This window comes from Gigantopelta aegis, chromosome 3 (genome assembly GCF_016097555.1).
Source record: "Gigantopelta aegis isolate Gae_Host chromosome 3, Gae_host_genome, whole genome shotgun sequence".
In the NCBI taxonomy this organism is placed as follows: domain Eukaryota; kingdom Metazoa; phylum Mollusca; class Gastropoda; order Neomphalida; family Peltospiridae; genus Gigantopelta; species Gigantopelta aegis.
Window position 1 is genome coordinate 84,307,904 of NC_054701.1, and position 21,827 is coordinate 84,329,730.

Here is a 21,827-nt window from a genome sequence, read left to right on the forward strand (position 1 = left end):
TATTCTAATGAATCTAATGTTTGTGTCTGTTAGACCTATTTTTGTATTACTTGGCTTACAGATTCTATCCATTATAAAAATATAATTGATTGACTGAAAAAGCAGCAACAAATTATTTTTAAAATGTCTTTTGTCAATATATTCTAATAATAGTAGGAAGGAAGGAACATTGGCTTCAGTGATGTAGTTGTTAGGCAAGTAGCTTTAAGTCTGATAGATACTGGGTTCACATCCTGGTGTCGGCTCCCACCCAGAATGAGTTTTAACAGCTCAATCTGGGGTGTAGCCAGAGAGGAAAAAAAAACACTGAGGCAAACCCAGACCTGTAAAATAATATCAGTGTCATGGGGAAAATAACATATACACATATACACAGGTGGTTGATATGCAAGGTGTCCTGTGTAAACGTGTGACTAGCATTTTATAAATAATATAACATGAACAGACACTATTATTTTGTGAAAGTGCTCATCCATTTTAGTTTTAGAAGGAAATTCATATATTTGTTTTTTTACATTGTTTATTTTTAAAATTATTTTAACCATTTTATGTGATCTAAAAAATTGTTTTTACCAAGGCTGTCTCAGCATGCATATTTAGCTATATATAATTATATAATCATAAATACATGATTATCTTTACAATTATAATCAGCATTAATTAAAATCACTGTTGTATGTCTTTGGAATATATACATTTAGGGTTTTAGCTGCATTTTTGTATTGGTTCATTCTAAGTCAAGGAATGTCAAAGTACAATACATGTTTTAAAAACCCTCAACAAATGATTGTGTCCAGTTTATTAAATTTCCTTTTGGTGAATTAATAAACAGGATTTTTTTTCTTTCAGTTTTAATGCAACTACTTTTTATTTTATAATAATATCACAAATTTCAGTATAGATTGTTTAATTTAAAGTGTCAGACCTTAGTTTTTAAGCAATACGGCATATTTTTCACTATTAAAGCCATTTTTAATAATTATAAACTAAAAACTGATATCAAATTATTACTTGTATAAAACTTAAAACACAGCCAATCAAATACATAAAGTTGACATAAATAGCCAGCTGAAAATGTGCTGAGGTGTCGTTAAACAAACATTCCTCGCTTTCCTATATTGTTTGTATCTTACTGTTCTAAACATCTACATAGATCTTTATGTATACTCCATTTTTGTTTATAGAACTATGAAAACTTATAAGAGCATAGTCATATCATCATATCAATATAGTCCAGACTGTTCAACACTATAATTATTTTGTCTTCAATTCCTTATTACACATACATTAATTTGGTATACTGGTATGTGTTTACGTTTACTCAAATAAATGTTATTTGTTGCTGAAACATGCTTCTTGTTGTTTGTGAAATTTTGTAAAATTTTGTTATTGTTTGTGGAAGTTCTTATTTTGTTATTGTTTATGGAAGTTTTCATATTTTGTCATCTAAAAAGGAACTCTATGGTAGATTGCCTGCTCGAGATTTGACGAGTTGCAGAATTGACTGCCCTTGACCGACTCGATATTTTTGTTTTCCTATCCTGACCCGTGTCTCATGACTGGTACATCAACGGCTGTTTGCTGGGTCCAGTTGTTCAAACATGATTAGATTAACCCTGGGTTAGTCTTATATTTTTCTTTTTAATTATATTTGCACAAATATTAATTATTTTTTTAGATTTGATTATGAATGGATACCTTTAATTGGTGTTCTAAATCCAGTTTAACCTCGACAGTATGTTTCCAGTTATTATTTGTATTGATTCCATCCTTCAGTTTCAAGGGGTAGGACATAGCCCAGTGGTATAATGTTCGCCTGATCGGTCAGTCTGGGATCGATCCCCGTCAATGGACCCATTGGGCTATTTCTCGTACCAACTGGTGTAACAAAGGCCGTGGTATGTACTATCTTGTCTGTGGGATAGTGCATATAAAAGATCCCCTGCTAATCGAAAAGAGTAGCACATGAAGTGGCAACAGTGGGTTTCCTCTCTCAATGTCTGTGTGGGTCTCAACCATGTCGGACACCATATAACTGTAAATAAAATGTGTTGAGTGTGTCATTAAATAAAACATTTCCTTCCTTCCTTTGTATTCAAAATTTCTGTTCATCACTAGTTAAGCTAACAAACGTCTGAACAGCTGGCCCTTAGGTTTTCGGTAGACGTGGCCTGTCTGGTGACAAGTTTCATCCCTCTTTAACCCCCCCCCAAAAAAAAAACCCCACAACAAACCCACCACACCTACCAACCCAAAAATGACAAGCAAAACTGTACGTCTTTCTACTAATAAAGTGTCAATTTGAAAATAACCAGGTTTGATTCTAAATAGCTGTACCCAGTAGTTTCAAATATACCGAGATGGCTTTAAATATTTATTTCTTTTCTTAATAATACAGAATACATTCTATGATGATGCTTGGTGTGTTGCCAATGAGATTTTAGTACAGCAAATATCTTCATATGGTAAGAGGAAGGAGAACACTTGGTGTAATATAACATATTCAGAAGTTTGCATGTTAAACAGCATACCTATATTTCACACAACAGGAAAACAACATCCAGCAAAATATCTGCCATTCTCCTCCATTTAGAGCTTGTGTCCTTGTGCCACCGCTAGGATGCAACCAACCAAAGACTAATCTGCTTTTATGGTGCTCACTCTCCCTCTGTTTTTACTTCGTCCTCATACATCTTGCTAAACCTCTACATCATGTTAGTTGTCATCAGATTTGGGAATTGGTTTGCCGGTGGGACTTTTCCTAGTCTCTCACACTTAAAGGCTTTCATGAATCTAAAGGTGGCAGTATCTCTGGGAGCTACCTTATATTAGCATATACTATGGGAAGCTGGGTTGTTACATCCCATGTTTAGGTAACTGTGACCCAGTTTTATGCACATATTTGTATAGCCACATCCTGCCAATCTCTTTGACAGAGTATTACTTGTGAATATGAGCTTAAAAATTAAAATATTTTACCATGATGGTAAAAAATAATTCCTAATTACATAAACTCCCAAAATACAACATCCTATACTGTTCAGGACCCGAGCTTATAAAACCTTTAGAGTCCAGACTCAATCTCTAATGATGTCACATGCATACAATTTGTATGGCATTGTCATGACTCTTAAAATGTTATAAGCACCAGGCCTGGGCAAAGACTTCCAGCCATGTCCGATGTCATGCCCAGGATGTAAGTGTCTGAACTTTCAATGAAATGAGGCCTCTTATTAAATAGTTTCTTTCCTTCTGTCAGTGATTAGTAGTAGCTCGATCGGATCTGAAGGGTGCATATGATTTGTATTCTATGCAGTAGAAAAAAGCAACAACTGTAATGATATGTAAACTTTATTGGTTCTTGACAAAAAGTATTTTAAAAGTTCATGCAGTGTAAGGCAGTCATGCAGTGATCTCTGAAAAAAAAGAGCTAAAAATGCTAGCACAAAAAAAGAAAAAGAAATATAAAACATCACCGTATAAACTACAGCTTTGTATGTGATATTTCAACAGTAAGCCTGAAGTATAACAAGTACGTATGTTAAATATATATCGGACCCATTACTGGTATTTCAGATTGTACAACTTCCATTTCATTGACTTTAAAAAAAGAAAAAATCAGTCACATGTTCAGTCATCATTACAAAAATAATCTTTGCCATCCCAAATCTCAATTTGTGAAAAAACCTTGTGCCAAAAGAATATTTTGTTTAAATATTCAGTATCAAGACTTTTTCACCAACAGACTTTTGTTTTACTGAAATTTCAATTTGGACCGACAGAGAATGTCATTTTCTTACCATGCTCCAAGTTATTTATTTCTGAGCTGATTGTTTTCTAAATTGCACACAAAAATAGTATTTTTATTTTATTAATTCCAAAATACTTTTTCTTTTCTTCTTATGTCAAAACAAACTGAAATTATTTACAAAAAACATTTTTGTAGTAGTTTTAGAATATAAAATATTCCACCTGGTTTAAATTCTAACAATTTTATCTAATTTAACCATCAGTGACACAATATTCAATGTACATTTTATTACACTTGACATCTTCTCTTTTTTTTGACATAGTTAGGATTTAATAAATTTAATTTTGACTAGAATATCAACCTATTCACACTATATATAATCTGCAAAATTAACAAATCATTGCTAAATAAATATGGTATACATCTATTAAAATATTATTCAAGGAAGATATGTTTGGAGATGATTTCTGTGAATTATAAATGTATCATCATCCACTACAACAAGACTAAACTTTGAAAAAAGTTGGAAACTGAGATTCTTCATCCAAAATCATGTTTTAAAAAACAATATTATGCCTATTTGGGAAAACATTACAAGTACTATCTTGAATTTCTCTTTTTTAGTTTATCATTTTACTGTAAAATATTCAGTTTTCTTTTTCAAAATAAAAATACTTCTTATACAATGTAATGGAATCATTTAAATATAAAATGTTATTTCCAACAAAGTGTTATCTACAGCATTAGAAAAAGACAAACTTTATTAAAATAAAAAAGACAGGATGGTGGAAATTAACAAGATATCTCTTTGTTTCTACACATATAACAAAACAAAGATTGCAAAGTCAATGGAACAAAAATGTCAACTGGCTTTATTAAGACACGGCCAGTGTAAAACTTGGACCTTAAAAAACCTATCTAAACTTCTTAACCATTTTATACTGCAACAAACATTAATGTTACCAGAACAATAAATGTATAATAATATAAATTTAACAAATTATCATAAGTGGAGCATGTAAAAAAATATTTATACTGCATAGCTTGAAAAATACATATATGTACATTGAAATTATGCTGTATAAAAGATATAATATATATAATAATATGTTAAATATTGCATAAAATGTAACAGGTTTAAGAGCACCCGATTTTTGTTGTACTGTAAATCAAGAAATGTTGGCGAGCTTAAAATAATAGCAAACTTAGTGAGTCCATACAAAACACTAATATTTCATGACACTAAATTTAAAGAAATCTACAAGAGACTGTTCTGAAAAAAGTTTGTGTATTTTTTTGTGTGTGATTAACTGAACAAACAATGGTTATATGCTATTAATGATAACAATAGTTAGTTAGCATGCATATTACTGATTTTTATTTTACTAAATTTAATTGTCTGTAAGCATCTTAACATTAAGATATATCAAAAGTTCTTTGAGCCGATCCTACAAATCAAATTTTTTTTTTTTTTTAAATGACCGATAATACATTTGTATCTACCTCGCTAAAGTTTTATGTTGCATATATGTCACTTGTTTGGATTTCGCAATATTTTAAGATCGCTAATATGTTATGATTTACAGTATATTAATTTAAAAAACCTGCAATATTTTTATATGTAACATCAAAAGTTTGATCATAAGACTGTCAAAATGAAGAAAAGGAAACAACAAAAGAACTGTTTACAAAATACAACTCAAGAAATGTCAATACAAAAATTTTAAAATTAAAATCAAAACATAGAGAGAAATTCTGTCAAAAGAATAAAAGAGATTTATCTTAAGAGTAACATAACACAAACTGAACAGAATAACAGTTGTATAATGTCTGACATGCATTCAACCAAAAACAAATTACAATAAATTTTTTACTAAAATCCAAAGGCACCTACAGATATATATTTTGTTCCAAATTAGAAGAACATACATTACATTATGTATTGAAAACAAAACAACTTAAATGTATTTTATAGATAAACTTTGTAATTTTATAAAATATCAACTAGTTTTCTTTATAAACAGAAAAATAATTATTCTGACAATAAAATGTTTTTTAAATGTAAAAAAAACCCCAAAACAAACTTTTTAAGAGAAAATTGTAACAAAGATTACATTTAATCTACAACAATAAAATTGAAAGCACTATAGTGAGGGTGTTTAAAAAGTTAAAAAACCACTAAAGACACAGGAATTAATACAAACGTCTTTCAGAAGGCATCTGATAAAACTAGAACACATTTCATTTTAAATATAGTTGTTAGCCTAAAAATGTTACTCCTCTAGTACAAAGAATTGTACAAAATCAACATCCATTCACCAAAAATGACTAATTCAGAAACCTAAAATATCCAAGGGAGATAACTGGACAAGCATCTTTCTTAACCCGAGACATATTCATGTATTATGTATAAAAAACTATTATATAAATTACCAAAACTGATAAATATAGCATACAAAAATTAATTGCTACAAACTCTACATGTATATAAAGTAAGATTATAACCACATTTATTTCAACAAAACAATGCTGACCATAATATAAAAAACTGAAATCGATTGTCTTGGTAAAAAAATCCCATAAAAAAATACAAAAAAAACAATCCAGCTTTTTAAAACTTAAATGAGCTTAGAATCATGACTCAAACTGATCATAGTTTTTAAATTGGCATTCATGTGGTTTGATTTTAAGTCTTAACTTCTGTAGCTGGATAACAATATCAAAATGTAGTTTTTAACAAAAATGTGTACATGAAGCATATGAAACAAAAACCGTAACTGCAATACAAACAGATTCTTAGTAACATAACTACCAAATTTTGCAACAAGAATAGCACTGAATAATGAAAATATATCAACCTCAATAAAAACTAGACAGTTTATATACAAGCAGAATTTTAAAAGTTTTTTTCGTACACTTAATTAAATTTATAAAATCTTATAATACTTGTGGAAGAACTCACTACTGAGTGAATTATAATCTTAATTACATAGGGTATGTATGGTAACAACAAATGTGGTTCAACGTGCAAAAAACACAGTTAATGTTGTTACTCTATTAGTACACAGGTACATATTATGGGTAGTAAATACCATGACAGTTCATTATTTAATACCCCAACAGATACATGCAATTTACATTTAATTAATTTAACATAACATAGGCACTAGTAACGCTAACAGCACTGATGTATAAAGCACCAGGGGCCTAATTCACAAAGCTCTCTTAGGCTCTGCTAGACAACAAAGCATCTTTTCTGTGCAAGTCTTTTAGCATTGCACTGCGAGATCGCAAAGTTGTGAGAGTTTAGTGAATTAGGCCCCAGATGTGATAACTATAGTACACAGTATATTAACTAAGCTTAAACAGCTGAATATTAGTTCATCAGTTCTAAAACATTTGTCCAGTACTCAAACATTAGATTTTGTTTCAAACTGACGTATAAAGCACCAGACACGTGACAATACTTAGCAGATTATCTAAGCTTAACAGCTGAATATTAGTTCAGTTCTGAAAAATTGTCCAGCACACCACACAATTTTTTGTTAAATTCCAACTAAACATAACCCATCTCCAATGAACAAAATATACCGAAGCAGGCTCTGGGTCTTTTAAGTATGGTACCAATCGAAAATGAAACACTGAATCGAATATGACAAAACACCATGTGTCAGACGACACAGAACGTACTGTCACACTGCCAGAGCGGTAGCTGCACAATATTTGAGCCTTACTTTTTCATTTCTCTTAATAAACAGGAAAAGTATTTTATATTAATCATTGTGAAAATGTTCATAATTACTGTTGGTATTTTTATAAGAAAATGTACCTAAAAACAAAGTTAGAGTTTTTGAAATTCATATAGCACACCTCAGAATTGACACAGTTAATTAATATATATTGGTAACAGGTAACAGTTACAAACTAAGATATCTAGATAACTAGACATGGGTGTTTGCCAGACCCAGTTTCAGTGTACTTTGGGCCTAATTTTGTTAGAGGTTGCTAAGAGACACTTGAAAGAATACACCTGTAAAATGTCTAACTGGTGTGGTTATAACCTTTGAAATATGATCATAATTATTTCTGCATTACCTGACCACCGATACTTACTTATTTAAAAAATACACTATCCAATACTTCTCAACTTGTAGTACTAACTACAAATTAATCAATAAAAACATAAAAATTGTCCATATGGTCATTTAATAATCTAAAAATTAATTTAAATAGTCATTTTGAAAGCCACAAAAAACAAAAACATTGCACAATCTACTTGATTCTCAACTTGTAGTGCTAGCTATAAATACAAAAATAAAAACATAAAAATTGCTCATATATTCTGATACTTTTTTTTTTTAAATTCATAAAAATAGTCCATATCTTTATAAAATTCACTGCACTGTACATGGGTTGGTAACATTCGTGTCAGAACTGTGAACTGAAATTCAGCTGTGTAGGAGAGTGTAAGCCTCGTCAGGCTGGGTGTGGTTCGAGTTCAGGATAACTTGGTTAGGCAGACGCTGCTGCAGCGAAGGATGACGAGGTCTGTCCTTCTTTGATCACCGTGATGGGACGCCAGGCCTTCGGTTCACCCTGCAGGTATTTCTGTTCAAAACAAAACAAACCAGGTAAAAGTCGTTGGCCCAACTTTTCAATGGATTTACATTTTTTGGTTTCACATAAAATCCATTTTGATTTTGCTACACATAATGACCAGAAACACATTTGGGAAAAAACAGAAAGAAAAAAAGAAAGAAAAAGTCTTGATTTGTTTATAAGGACTGCCCTGAGTTAGCTGTCATTGTAAAATGTTTCTGACTAATAATTAAAACCATTTGTAACCCATAGGCTATTCTTTTTGATTAGCAGCAAGGGATCTTTTATATGCACCATCCCACAGACAGGGTAGTACATACCATGGCCTTTGATATACCAGTCGTCGTGCACTGGCTGGAATGAGAAATAGTCCAATGGGCCCACCAACGGGGATTGATCCCAGACCGACTGCACATCAAGCGAGTTCTTTACCACTGGGCTACGTCCCAACCAGAAAGACTGTGGCTATATTCTAAAGATGATGTATTTAATGTGTCATTTTAATCATTAGAAATCTCCATTAGTTGAAATGGGGCAGGTTGTAGCCCAGTGGTAAAGCGCTCGCTTGATGCGTGACTGGTTTGAAAGATGATGTATTTAATGTGTCATTTTAATCATTAGAAATCTCCATTAGTTGAAATGGGGCAGGTTGTAGCCCAGTGGTAAAGCGCTCGCTTGATGCGTGACTGGTTTGAAAGATGATGTATTTAATGTGTCATTTTAATCATTAGAAATCTCCATTAGTTGAAATGGGGCAGGTTGTAGCCCAGTGGTAAAGCGCTCGCTTGATGCGTGACTGGCGTGACTGGTTTGAAAGATGATGTATTTAATGTGTCATTTTAATCATTAGAAATCTCCATTAGTTGAAATGGGGCAGGTTGTAGCCCAGTGGTAAAGCGCTCGCTTGATGCGTGACTGGTTTGAAAGATGATGTATTTAATGTGTCATTTTAATCATTAGAAATCTCCATTAGTTGAAATGGGGCAGGTTGTAGCCCAGTGGTAAAGCGCTCGCTTGATGCGTGACTGGCGTGACTGGTTTGAAAGATGATGTATTTAATGTGTCATTTTAATCATTAGAAATCTCCATTAGTTGAAATGGGGCAGGTTGTAGCCCAGTGGTAAAGCGCTCGCTTGATGCGTGACTGGTTTGAAAGATGATGTATTTAATGTGTCATTTTAATCATTAGAAATCTCCATTAGTTGAAATGGGGCAGGTTGTAGCCCAGTGGTAAAGCGCTCGCTTGATGCGTGACTGGCGTGACTGGTTTGAAAGATGATGTATTTAATGTGTCATTTTAATCATTAGAAATCTCCATTAGTTGAAATGGGGCAGGTTGTAGCCCAGTGGTAAAGCGCTCGCTTGATGCGTGACTGGCGTGACTGGTTTGAAAGATGATGTATTTAATGTGTCATTTTAATCATTAGAAATCTCCATTAGTTGAAATGGGGCAGGTTGTAGCCCAGTGGTAAAGCGCTCGCTTGATGCGTGACTGGTTTGAAAGATGATGTATTTAATGTGTCATTTTAATCATTAGAAATCTCCATTAGTTGAAATGGGGCAGGTTGCAGCCCAGTGGTAAAGCGCTCGCTTGATGCGTGACTGGTTTGAAAGATGATGTATTTAATGTGTCATTTTAATCATTAGAAATCTCCATTAGTTGAAATGGGGCAGGTTGTAGCCCAGTGGTAAAGCGCTCGCTTGATGCGTGACTGGCGTGACTGGTTTGAAAGATGATGTATTTAATGTGTCATTTTAATCATTAGAAATCTCCATTAGTTGAAATGGGGCAGGTTGTAGCCCAGTGGTAAAGCGCTCGCTTGATGCGTGACTGGCGTGACTGGTTTGAAAGATGATGTATTTAATGTGTCATTTTAATCATTAGAAATCTCCATTAGTTGAAATGGGGCAAGTTGTAGCCCAGTGGTAAAGCGCTCGCTTGATGCGTGACTGGCGTGACTGGTTTGAAAGATGATGTATTTAATGTGTCATTTTAATCATTAGAAATCTCCATTAGTTGAAATGGGGCAGGTTGCAGCCCAGTGGTAAAGCGCTCGCTTGATGCGTGACTGGTTTGAAAGATGATGTATTTAATGTGTCATTTTAATCATTAGAAATCTCCATTAGTTGAAATGGGGCAGGTTGTAGCCCAGTGGTAAAGCGCTCGCTTGATGCGTGACTGGTTTGAAAGATGATGTATTTAATGTGTCATTTTAATCATTAGAAATCTCCATTAGTTGAAATGGGGCAGGTTGTAGCCCAGTGGTAAAGCGCTCGCTTGATGCGTGACTGGCGTGACTGGTTTGAAAGATGATGTATTTAATGTGTCATTTTAATCATTAGAAATCTCCATTAGTTGAAATGGGGCAGGTTGTAGCCCAGTGGTAAAGCGCTCGCTTGATGCGTGACTGGTTTGAAAGATGATGTATTTAATGTGTCATTTTAATCATTAGAAATCTCCATTAGTTGAAATGGGGCAGGTTGTAGCCCAGTGGTAAAGCGCTCGCTTGATGCGTGACTGGCGTGACTGGTTTGAAAGATGATGTATTTAATGTGTCATTTTAATCATTAGAAATCTCCATTAGTTGAAATGGGGCAGGTTGTAGCCCAGTGGTAAAGCGCTCGCTTGATGCGTGACTGGCGTGACTGGTTTGAAAGATGATGTATTTAATGTGTCATTTTAATCATTAGAAATCTCCATTAGTTGAAATGGGGCAGGTTGTAGCCCAGTGGTAAAGCGCTCGCTTGATGCGTGACTGGTTTGAAAGATGATGTATTTAATGTGTCATTTTAATCATTAGAAATCTCCATTAGTTGAAATGGGGCAGGTTGCAGCCCAGTGGTAAAGCGCTCGCTTGATGCGTGACTGGTTTGAAAGATGATGTATTTAATGTGTCATTTTAATCATTAGAAATCTCCATTAGTTGAAATGGGGCAGGTTGTAGCCCAGTGGTAAAGCGCTCGCTTGATGCGTGACTGGCGTGACTGGTTTGAAAGATGATGTATTTAATGTGTCATTTTAATCATTAGAAATCTCCATTAGTTGAAATGGGGCAGGTTGTAGCCCAGTGGTAAAGCGCTCGCTTGATGCGTGACTGGCGTGACTGGTTTGAAAGATGATGTATTTAATGTGTCATTTTAATCATTAGAAATCTCCATTAGTTGAAATGGGGCAAGTTGTAGCCCAGTGGTAAAGCGCTCGCTTGATGCGTGACTGGCGTGACTGGTTTGAAAGATGATGTATTTAATGTGTCATTTTAATCATTAGAAATCTCCATTAGTTGAAATGGGGCAGGTTGCAGCCCAGTGGTAAAGCGCTCGCTTGATGCGTGACTGGTTTGAAAGATGATGTATTTAATGTGTCATTTTAATCATTAGAAATCTCCATTAGTTGAAATGGGGCAGGTTGTAGCCCAATGGTAAAGCGCTCACTTCATGCGTGACTGGTTTGGGATTGATCCTCATCTGTGGGCCTGTTGGGCTGTTTCTCGTTCCAGCCAGTGCACCATGACTGGTATATCAAAGGCCGTGGTATGTGTCATCCTGTCTGTGGGATGGTCCCTTTAACAACACTACTAGAGCACACTGATGTCAAACATTGGATCATTCTGACACAGTCCCATTAAAAACACTACTAGAGCACACTGATGTCAAACATTGGATCATTCTGACACAGTCCCATTAAAAACACTACTAGAGCACACTGATGTCAAACATTGGATCATTCTGACACAGTCCCATTAAAAACACTACTAGAGCACACTGATGTCAAACATTGGATCATTCTGACAGACGGTCCCATTAACAACACTACTGGAGCAGATTGATGTCAAACATTGGATCATTATGACAGACGGTCCCATTAAAAACACTACTAGAGCACACTGATGTCAAACATTGGATCATTATGACAGACAGTCCCATTAAAAACACTACTAGAGTACACTGATGTCAAACATTGTATCATTCTGACAGACGGTCCCAGATGTCAAACAATGGATCATTCTGACACAGTCCCATTAAAAACACTACTAGAGCACACTAATGTCAAACATTGGATCATTATGACAGACAGTCCCATTAACAACACTACTAGAGCACACTGATGTCAAACATTGGATCATTATGACAGACAGTCCCATTAACAACACTACTAGAGCACACTGATGTCAAACATTGGATCATTATGACAGACAGTCCCATTAACAACACTACTAGAGCACACTGATGTCAAACATTGAATCATTCTGACAGACGGTCCCAGATGTCAAACAATGGACCATTCTGACACAGTCCCATTAAAAATACTACTAGAGCACACTGATGTTAAACACTAGATCATTCTGACAGTCCCATTAACAACACTACTAGAGCACACTGATGTCAAACATTGGATCATTCTGACACAGTCCCATTAAAAACACTACTAGAGCACACTGATGTCAAACATTGGATCATTCTGACAGACAGTGCCATTAAAAACACTACTAGAGCACACTGATGTCAAACATTGGATCATTATGACAGACAGTTCCATTAGCAACACTACTAGAGCACACTGATGTCAAACATTGGATCATTATGACAGACGGTCCCATTAGCAACACTACTAGAGCACACTGATGTCAAACAATGGATCATTCTGACAGACAGTCCCATTAACAACACTACTAGAGCACATAAATATGTCAAACATTGGATCATTCTGACAGACGGTCCCATTAACAACACTACTAGAGCACACTGATGTCAAACATTGGATCATTATGACAGACGGTCCCATTAACAACACTACTGGAGCACATAAATATGTCAAACATTGGATCATTATGACATACGGTCCCATAACACACTACTGGAGCACATAAATATGTCAAACATTGGATCATTCTGACAGACGGTCCCATTAACAACACTACTAGAGCACACTGATGTCAAACATTGGATCATTATGACAGATGGTCCCATTAACAACACTACTAGAGCACACTGATGTCAAACATTGGATCATTATGACAGACGGTCCCATTAACAACACTACTAGAGCACATAAATATGTCAAACATTGGATCATTATGACAGACGGTCCCATTAAAAACACTACTGGAGCACATAAATATGTCAAACATTGGATCATTATGACAGACAGTCCCATAACACACTACTGGAGCACATAAATATGTCAAACATTGGATCATTATGACAGACGGTCCCATTAACAACACTACTGGAGCACATAAATATGTCAAACATTGGATCATTCTGACAGACGGTCCCATTAAAAACACTACTAGAGCACACGATGTCAAACATTGGATCATTCTGACATGTAGTCTTTAGAAGAAAAACATTTTCATTAATAGTAAGAGGATTCAAGGACTTATGGTAAATATGACATTGTAAGTAAAGTAAGTTAAATAAGAAGTTAAGTTTAATTTAAAGGTTAAAAATGCTGTATTAGATGAACATGTTTTACACTTCCCAGCATCTAAGGTCAGTTTTACAGCAGTTCACAAAGAATAAAAACATAACTTACGTGAGCCCGTGGTATTCCGTTGTTTTTCTCCGATGGAGACGCACCACTGCCAACCCAGACAAACACCTCCCACTCGGTGTCCAGAAGAAACACATCCTGCAAAATAAACCCAACCCAACATGAAACATTTTAAAAATCAATCTTCAAAACTACATTTTAAAAGGAAGAAAGAAATGTTTTATTTAACGACGCACTCAACACATTTTATTTACGGTTATATGGTGTTAGACATATGGGTAAGGACCACATAGATATTGAGAGAGGAAACCCGCTGTCGCCACTTCATGGGCTACTCTTTTCGATTAGCAGCAAGGGATCTTTCATATGCACCATCCCACAGACAGGATAGTACATACCATGGCCTTTGTTACACCAGTTGTGACATTTTAAAAGGATATCAATGTCAACTGTTTAAGAATAGAAACAACAATTATTCATTGCTGTAAATGTGAACAATTTGGACTTCCAACCAAACCTGTGTTTAAAGATTGATGGAAATTACTCAATTTACGATATTTTAGAATAAAGACAAGGTCCGAGAGGTTAATTTTGGATAGCAAAAACAATTAAAAGATGTTAACAGAATGAGTGAAAAAGGATTAACTTCAAAGGAGAGAAAGGAAAAAGGCAGCAGGGTGAAAATATAAGATTAAAACAAATAAATGTAATTGTAAAGAGCAGACCTCTGGGGCGAAGTCATCCATGGTGATGTCCGAGTCTTTCACCGTCTCAAAGCTGTCGGAATCAGCACTGTACCTGCAATTGGTGTCAAAATAAAACAGTCATCATTGCCTCTGGCATTAGAGCAGGGTTGGAAATTAAAAATGTGTTACCTCCGGCAATTTTGAAATGTTTTTGCCATAGACAATATTGAGTCTACCTTCATCTATTTTAAATCAGTAATCTTTGTAACAAATATAAAAACCAAAAATGATCCCTTCAACTTATTCAATGGCAAAAAACCCCAACTGCTATCTGTAAAGCACCCAAGTTATGACAATTCATAACAGAATGACGGCAATTGTTTTTGGTGCCATCGTTAAGTTCGAGCCCAATGAAAGGGAAAGGCACATTTATTTAATGACATCTCAGCACAGTATAAATATCGACAGTGGCCATCTTGGAAAATGTCTGCCATAGCCACTACAATGCATATTGAGAATACGTCAAATCTTTAAAATGTTCTCTATGATGTCTAGTACGAGTGTGCAAAGTCTCATGCTTTTATCAAAAAATGCATGATTCGGTCATTTTTGTGCACATATCCTCTGGACTAAAAGTATGGCTACATGGTGTCTGCCATACAGCTATTTCAACTCTTGATCCAGATTATAACAAAGGAAACCCACTTCTATCACATGCACTACTCTGACCGAATAGCAGCTAGGCATCTTTTATATGCAGTGGAAGTTGGATAGGAAAGCACATACCATGGCCTTTGGTATGCCAGTGAGAACATCAATTTAACCAGTGAGAACATCAATTTAACCAGTGAGAACATCAATTTAACCAATGACAACATCAATTTAACCAGTGAGAACATCAATTTAACCAATGACAACATCAATTTAACCAGTGAGAACATCAATTCAACCAGTGAGAATGTAATCTTATTTTACTTGAGAAGCTTCTTGGAGTCACCATCATCTTCATCGTCACTTTCATCTTCCTCAGCTTCTTCATCGAGGGCAGCATAAAACTTGTGCTGTGTAAAACAAAACATGACACTGAACAAAATATAGATTAATGTATCAGCCACAATTGATACAGGTTAGATTTCTCAAATATCTTTTTTTTTTTTTTTTTTAATGCATACTCAAAAAAATTTAGCAACTCAGCGTTTCATTCATTCATGAATAATAACAATTACAGCTAATAATGTATACCAATATTTGACAGAATTACAAACCAGACTTATTGAAAATGAAGTGCGAGACGAAGTGCTATTCTCATATAGATTTACTAAAGATGAAGTGCTACTCAGATACCGACTTACTAAAGATGAAGTGCTACTCAGATACCGACTTACTAAAGATGAAGTGCTACTCAGATATATACTTACTGAAGATGAAGTGCTACTCAGATACCGACCTATGAAGTGCTACTCTCATATAGACTTACTGAAGATGAAGTGCTACTCTCATATAGACTTACTGAAGATGAAGTGCTATGCTCATATAGACTTACTGAAGATGAAGTGCTATGCTCATATAGACTTACTTAAGATGAAGTGCTACTCTCCTATAGACTTACTGAAGATGAAGTGCTACTCTCATATAGACTTACTGAAGATGAAGTGCTATGCTCATACAGACTTACTGAAGATGAAGTGCTACTCTCATATAGACTTTAAGATGAAGTGCTACTATCATACAGACTTACTGAAGATGAAGTGCTACTCTCATATAGACTTACTGAAGATGAAGTGCTATGCTCATACAGACTTACTGAAGATGAAGTGCTACTCTCATATAGACTTACTGAAGATGAAGTGCTATGCTCATACAGACTTACTGAAGATGAAGTGCTATCTTCATCAAGTGTTTCTGAATCAGCAGAACCTCTCTTGCCTTTGAGATCCACCAAATACTGCATAGCCTGTTCACATAAACAGATCAGTATTAGATATATCCTCACATTTAGCCTGTTCACATAAACAGATCAGTATTAGATATACCCTCACATTTAGCCTGTTCACATAAAGAGATCAGTATTAGATATACCCTCACATTTAGCCTGTTCACATAAACAGATCAGTATTAGATATACCCTCACATTTAGCCTGTTCACATAAAGAGATCAGTATTATACCCTCACATTTAGCAGTATTAGATATACCCTCACATTTAGCCTGTTCACATAAAGAGATCAGTATTAGATATACCCTCACATTTAGCCTGTTCACATAAAGAGATCAGTATTAGATATACCCTCACATTTAGCCTAGAGATCAGTATTAGATATACCCTCACATTTAGTGTTCACATAAACAGATCAGTATTAGATATACCCTCACATTTAACATAAAGAGATCAGTATTAGATATACCCTCACATTTAGCCTGTTCACATAAAGAGATCAGTATTAGATATACCCTCACATTTAGCCTGTTCACATAAAGAGATCAGTATTAGATATACCCTCACATTTAGCCTGTTCACATAAACAGATCAGTATTAGATATACCCTCAGTACATAAATAGATATTACCCCTCACATGTAGCCTGTTCTTATAAATAATTCAGTATTAGATATACCCACACATGTAATCTGTTCACATAAACAGATCAGTATTAGATACACCCTCACATGTAGCCTGTTCATATATATAATTCAGTATTAGATACACCCTCACATGTAGCCTGTTTATATATATAATTCAGTATTAGATACACCCTCACATGTAGCCTGTTTATATATATAATTCAGTATTACATACACCCTCACATGTAGCCTGTTCTCATATATAATTCAGTATTAGATACACCCTCACATGTAGCCTGTTTATATATATAATTCAGTATTAGATACACCCTCACATGTAGCCTGTTCTCATATATAATTCAGTATTACATACACCCTCACTTGTAGCCTGTTTACATATATAATTCAGTATTAGATATACCCTCACATGTAGCCTGTTTACATAAATAATTCAGTATTAGATACACCCTCACATGCAGCCTGTTCTCATATATAATTCAGTGTTAAAATGTAAAAATGAGCACTCCACCTTGAACTTTTCATCCTTGTTGCATTCAGAACCGTTCCACTGGTAGATCATATCTCCGAGATCAAGAATGTAAACATCACAGGACTTCACCAGGCTTCGGGCTCGTGGGATCTAAAATAAAATATTTAAAAATTCTGGTTTGGAGCAGAAAATTGCTTTGTGATGGAGCACTTGCCTGAGGATTATGGAGGGAGCAAAAGAAAAAGAGAGAGAGAGAAAGAAAGAGAGAGAGAGAGAGAGAGAGAGAGAGAGAGAGAGAGAGAGAGAGAGAGAGAGAGAGAGAGAGAGAGCGAGAATGAGAGAGAGAGAGAGAGAGAGAGAGTGTATGTGTGTGTGTGAGTCTGTGTGTGTCTGTGTGTGTGTCTGTGTGTGTCTGTGCGTGTCTATGTGACTGTTGCCTTACGGTTGAACAATCACCTCAGGTTTAATGAGAGAGGGGGTGAGGATGGAAATGGATCAGACAGTTCTTAAGCTAACACCGATTTTCTTTTTACAGAATAATTTAAAAACTAAAAAATTGCCAGAATATTTTCTGGTCTCCGACATTATATAGATACCTCTCTAACAGCAATATCCTTCTTCTGACCCTTGAATCTCAGCAGTCTAGCTTCATATTCCTCAGGAGTAACGTGACGGAACCCAGAGTCAGCCCCTCCCTGCATAGTGCTGCAATGTAAAGTAACCAGTTATTGTTGTTTTTAAACTCCCTGCATACAGTTATGTAATGTAAATAACCAGTTTTAATTTCTTTCTTCTTTCTTTCAACTCCCTGCATAGTGCTGCAATGTAAAGTAACCAGTTATTGTTTTCTTTCAACTCCCTGCATAGTCATGTAATGTAAATAACCTTTTCTTTCCTTCTTTCTTTCAACTCCCTGCATAGTGCTGCAATGTAAAGTAACCAGTTATTGTTTTCTTTCAACTCCCTGCATAGTCATGCAATGTAAATAACCTTTTCTTTCCTTCTTTCTTTCAACTCCCTGCATAGTGCTGCAATGTAAATAACCATTTTAAAAAAAATTTCCTGCTTTCTTTCAACTCCCTGCATAGTGCTGCAATGTAATGTAACCAGTTATTGTTTTTCATGAAATTCCTGCATGTAGCTAAATGTAATGTAACCAGTTATTACAGGGTTGAAAATTAACATGAAAACCATGGCCGCCAGCAGGGCCAGTTGAAGAAAAATCTTACTGGCCCTTCTCAAATTCTACTAGCCCTCCAATTTTCACATTCAAATTTAACTGCACAGCCAAATTCAAAACTAGAATGTTCTTTGTTGAATAATAATCATGTGTTCATATACAGACCATTTGCTTCAAAAGAAAACCAATGAATTGACATGTAACATCATAATGAATAAAGTTAAAATTCATATAAAAACATGTTTAAAAGTTTTAAACCCACAACTCAAATAATGCTTTTTGAAAAAAGAACATTAGTATAAATAAAAGTGTTTCTTTAGAAATTACCATTAAATTATACATATTAAATCTCATTTTAATACAGGGGTGAAGACAAAATGCTAGAACAGCCAAGGTATGCAGCTTGACCTGCATTGTCTCTGAAGTAAAAAATAAAAAATAAATAATGCTGTACAGTGATGATAAAGGTAGAACTACGCATGCTTTAGTATATAAACTTGTATGGGGTGGCAGTCCTCTTTGTGGCAATGCCAGAGGGATGAAATAAATTTTGTGGCGATACAGGAGAGGGATAACATTTCCTCTGCAGTGGCTGTCCTCCTACAAATGAAGCATGCACGCATTTAATTTGGATACTGTGAATGCTAGTAGGCTACTAATAAAATAAATATCGAAAGAAAAATAAATCTGTGAAAAAACCAGCCTCCCCAAAAAAACATTTAAAAAATATACGATGTATCATATTACAAAGCATAAAAACATACTTATTGTTTATTACAGTAATATTTGGACAGTTATATGATTCCCTTTTACCATAACATTGAATAACAATTGTCAAATAGTAGCTCTACTAGATAATTATGGCGTATCCAGTCCATTACAATAAACCGACGACTTCCAGATTAAAAAACAAATATATGCTATGTTCTCGATTCGTTTTGAGCTTTTATTTTCAGAAAGACCCAGCCCAAAGCCACAGCAGCTGAGACTGGCATTGTCAAAATATAGAACATGTTTTATGTCTTCTGCTTTTGTAGTTCACGCTAACACAGAGGCGGTGTGTTTTGTTACATTCGATTCAGTTTCAGTGTCTTTTCTTTTTTAACTGATACCATACTCGCCAGACCCTAAAATCGATGGTCGCCCAAAGGACTACCTTTCTCAAATTCTTTGTTGCCCTTAGCCAATAAAGGTTGCCACGGGCGACCGGGCGACTGCTAATTTTCAACTCTGTTATTGTTTTCTTTAATTCCCTGCACAGTGCTGCAATGTAATGTATTGTTTTAAACTTTAAAGCATAGTGCTGCACTTGTAATGTAACCAATTATTGTTTTTCTCAGTTCTCTGCATGATAATGCAAAGTAAAGTAACAAGTTACTGTTTTTCAGAAGAAATATGCTTCTCATAAAAGTCAGTAATTTATAAAATGAAAATTGAATTATCTGCATACTATATTTTTCTATTTTAAGGTAACTTAGTTAACATAACTATGTTAAACAAATATCATTTTACAAAAGAATAATGTTTCTTCAATTCAAACAAAATATAAAATACTTAACAAACCCGCTTGTACCTCACACAACACTACAATAAAGAGAAGTATATGCTCGTACCTCATACAACGCTACAATAAATAGAAGTATATGCTCATACCTCATACAACGCTACAATAAATAGAAGTATATGCTCGTACCTCACACAACGCTACAATAAACAGAAGTATATGCTCGTACCTCACACAACGCTACAATAAAGAGAAGTATATGCTCACGTGATGCCACCACTGAAGTAGGATTTAAACAAGGAAGATTCATGACCTTGAACTTCACGGTGCTGAATGGCAGCATCGTCAAGGAATGTATCCAACTCGACAGTCTTGTAAGCAACCGTTCCATATTCATCCTGCAAATCATAGGCACATGAGATGAAAATATTTAATCATGAACCATTAGAAAACATAAAGAATGTCCTGTACACATTATATTTCATTACATGACAAAATAAAGCATAATTATGTATAATTAAGGAAGATCCACACATATTATGTAGTGTTATTAAAGTTATATTCAAGTACAGTACAGAGGACTGTCCAAAGCGGATTTCTGTGTAAACCGGCAGTTTAAAGTCCCGTCCAGCTACCGTTAATTCATTAGAAAAAAAAGTTTGCCTCTATTCTGGACTTTGGATGCAAATTCATTAACAAAAGAACAATTTATGAAATCAAAGTCCCCCCTCAAAGCAGGCTAAGGCTAACAGAATATAACATTGTAACACTGTCAATTTCACACTGGCTGTTTCTTTGATGTACAGAACAGATTAGAACAGACATGGTTTGTGTCTCTTTGATTAACAAATTGCAGTGAGGCTGTTAAAGGGACACACCCTAGTTACATTTATTTGTTAACCATTACGGCGTTGTTTTCGCTATTAAACCCCATTTTTCACAAATAAAATTGCACTTTACTTACATTTTATTATTTAGAATACACATTTCCATTCACCTGAAGTGCTTTTTGGTAATCCTGATGTTTGTAAAACCACGAAATGCATTTTTTTGCATTTTTTCACAAAACGTGTTGTCGAGAGAAAAAAAATTAAGCAAGCGAGGTCCAATCTATTTTTAATGTCACAGACGTTGGTATATCACGTGACTGTTATCATTTTGGTTCGGTTTGTTTTCTCGTGCACGGTTCGCGCAATTAACATCCGATTTGTTGTTGTTCATTTGTGAGATTTTTCTTCACAGTTCGTGAACATTTTCAGTAACAATAAAGTTCAGACAAGTAAGTGTCTCAATACAAAATGTTACAAACCCTTAAAACCAATAATTTTGCTAAGTCTTACGATATCTGGAGAGGGGATACAACCAGGACAGAACAGTTGGAACATGTCCAGGAGAGGTGAAACGAATGCACCCCAAGTCTGTGAAATTTGTCGTGACGTAGGCATTGTTGTGCTTCTACCGGTGACATCAGAATACTAACTTTCAAAATTATTTCAAGCAATTGGGACATGGGGATTCCCATGGTATTTATCGATATAAAACCTGCTTTTTCACCCCATTTGA

General features: G+C 34.9%; 1 protein-coding gene across 2 annotated transcripts in view; it reads right to left on the reverse strand.

Annotated features, from left to right (window-relative positions):
* Positions 1 to 3,337: 3,337 nt before the first annotated feature.
* The window catches only part of LOC121369205 (gelsolin-like protein 2), a 38,392-nt gene continuing 19,902 nt past the window's right edge, over positions 3,338 to 21,827 (reverse strand). For both annotated transcript variants that reach the window (XM_041494130.1, XM_041494128.1), the window contains exons 7-14: positions 20,532 to 20,662; positions 18,177 to 18,285; positions 17,620 to 17,730; positions 16,401 to 16,484; positions 15,506 to 15,591; positions 14,570 to 14,642; positions 13,887 to 13,982; positions 3,338 to 8,359 (exon numbers count right to left, since the gene is read on the reverse strand). In XM_041494130.1, coding sequence (XP_041350064.1) covers positions 8,264 to 8,359; positions 13,887 to 13,982; positions 14,570 to 14,642; positions 15,506 to 15,591; positions 16,401 to 16,484; positions 17,620 to 17,730; positions 18,177 to 18,285; positions 20,532 to 20,662 — 786 coding nt within the window. In that variant the 3' untranslated portion in view covers positions 3,338 to 8,263. The remainder of the gene's footprint in view (positions 8,360 to 13,886; positions 13,983 to 14,569; positions 14,643 to 15,505; positions 15,592 to 16,400; positions 16,485 to 17,619; positions 17,731 to 18,176; positions 18,286 to 20,531; positions 20,663 to 21,827) is intronic.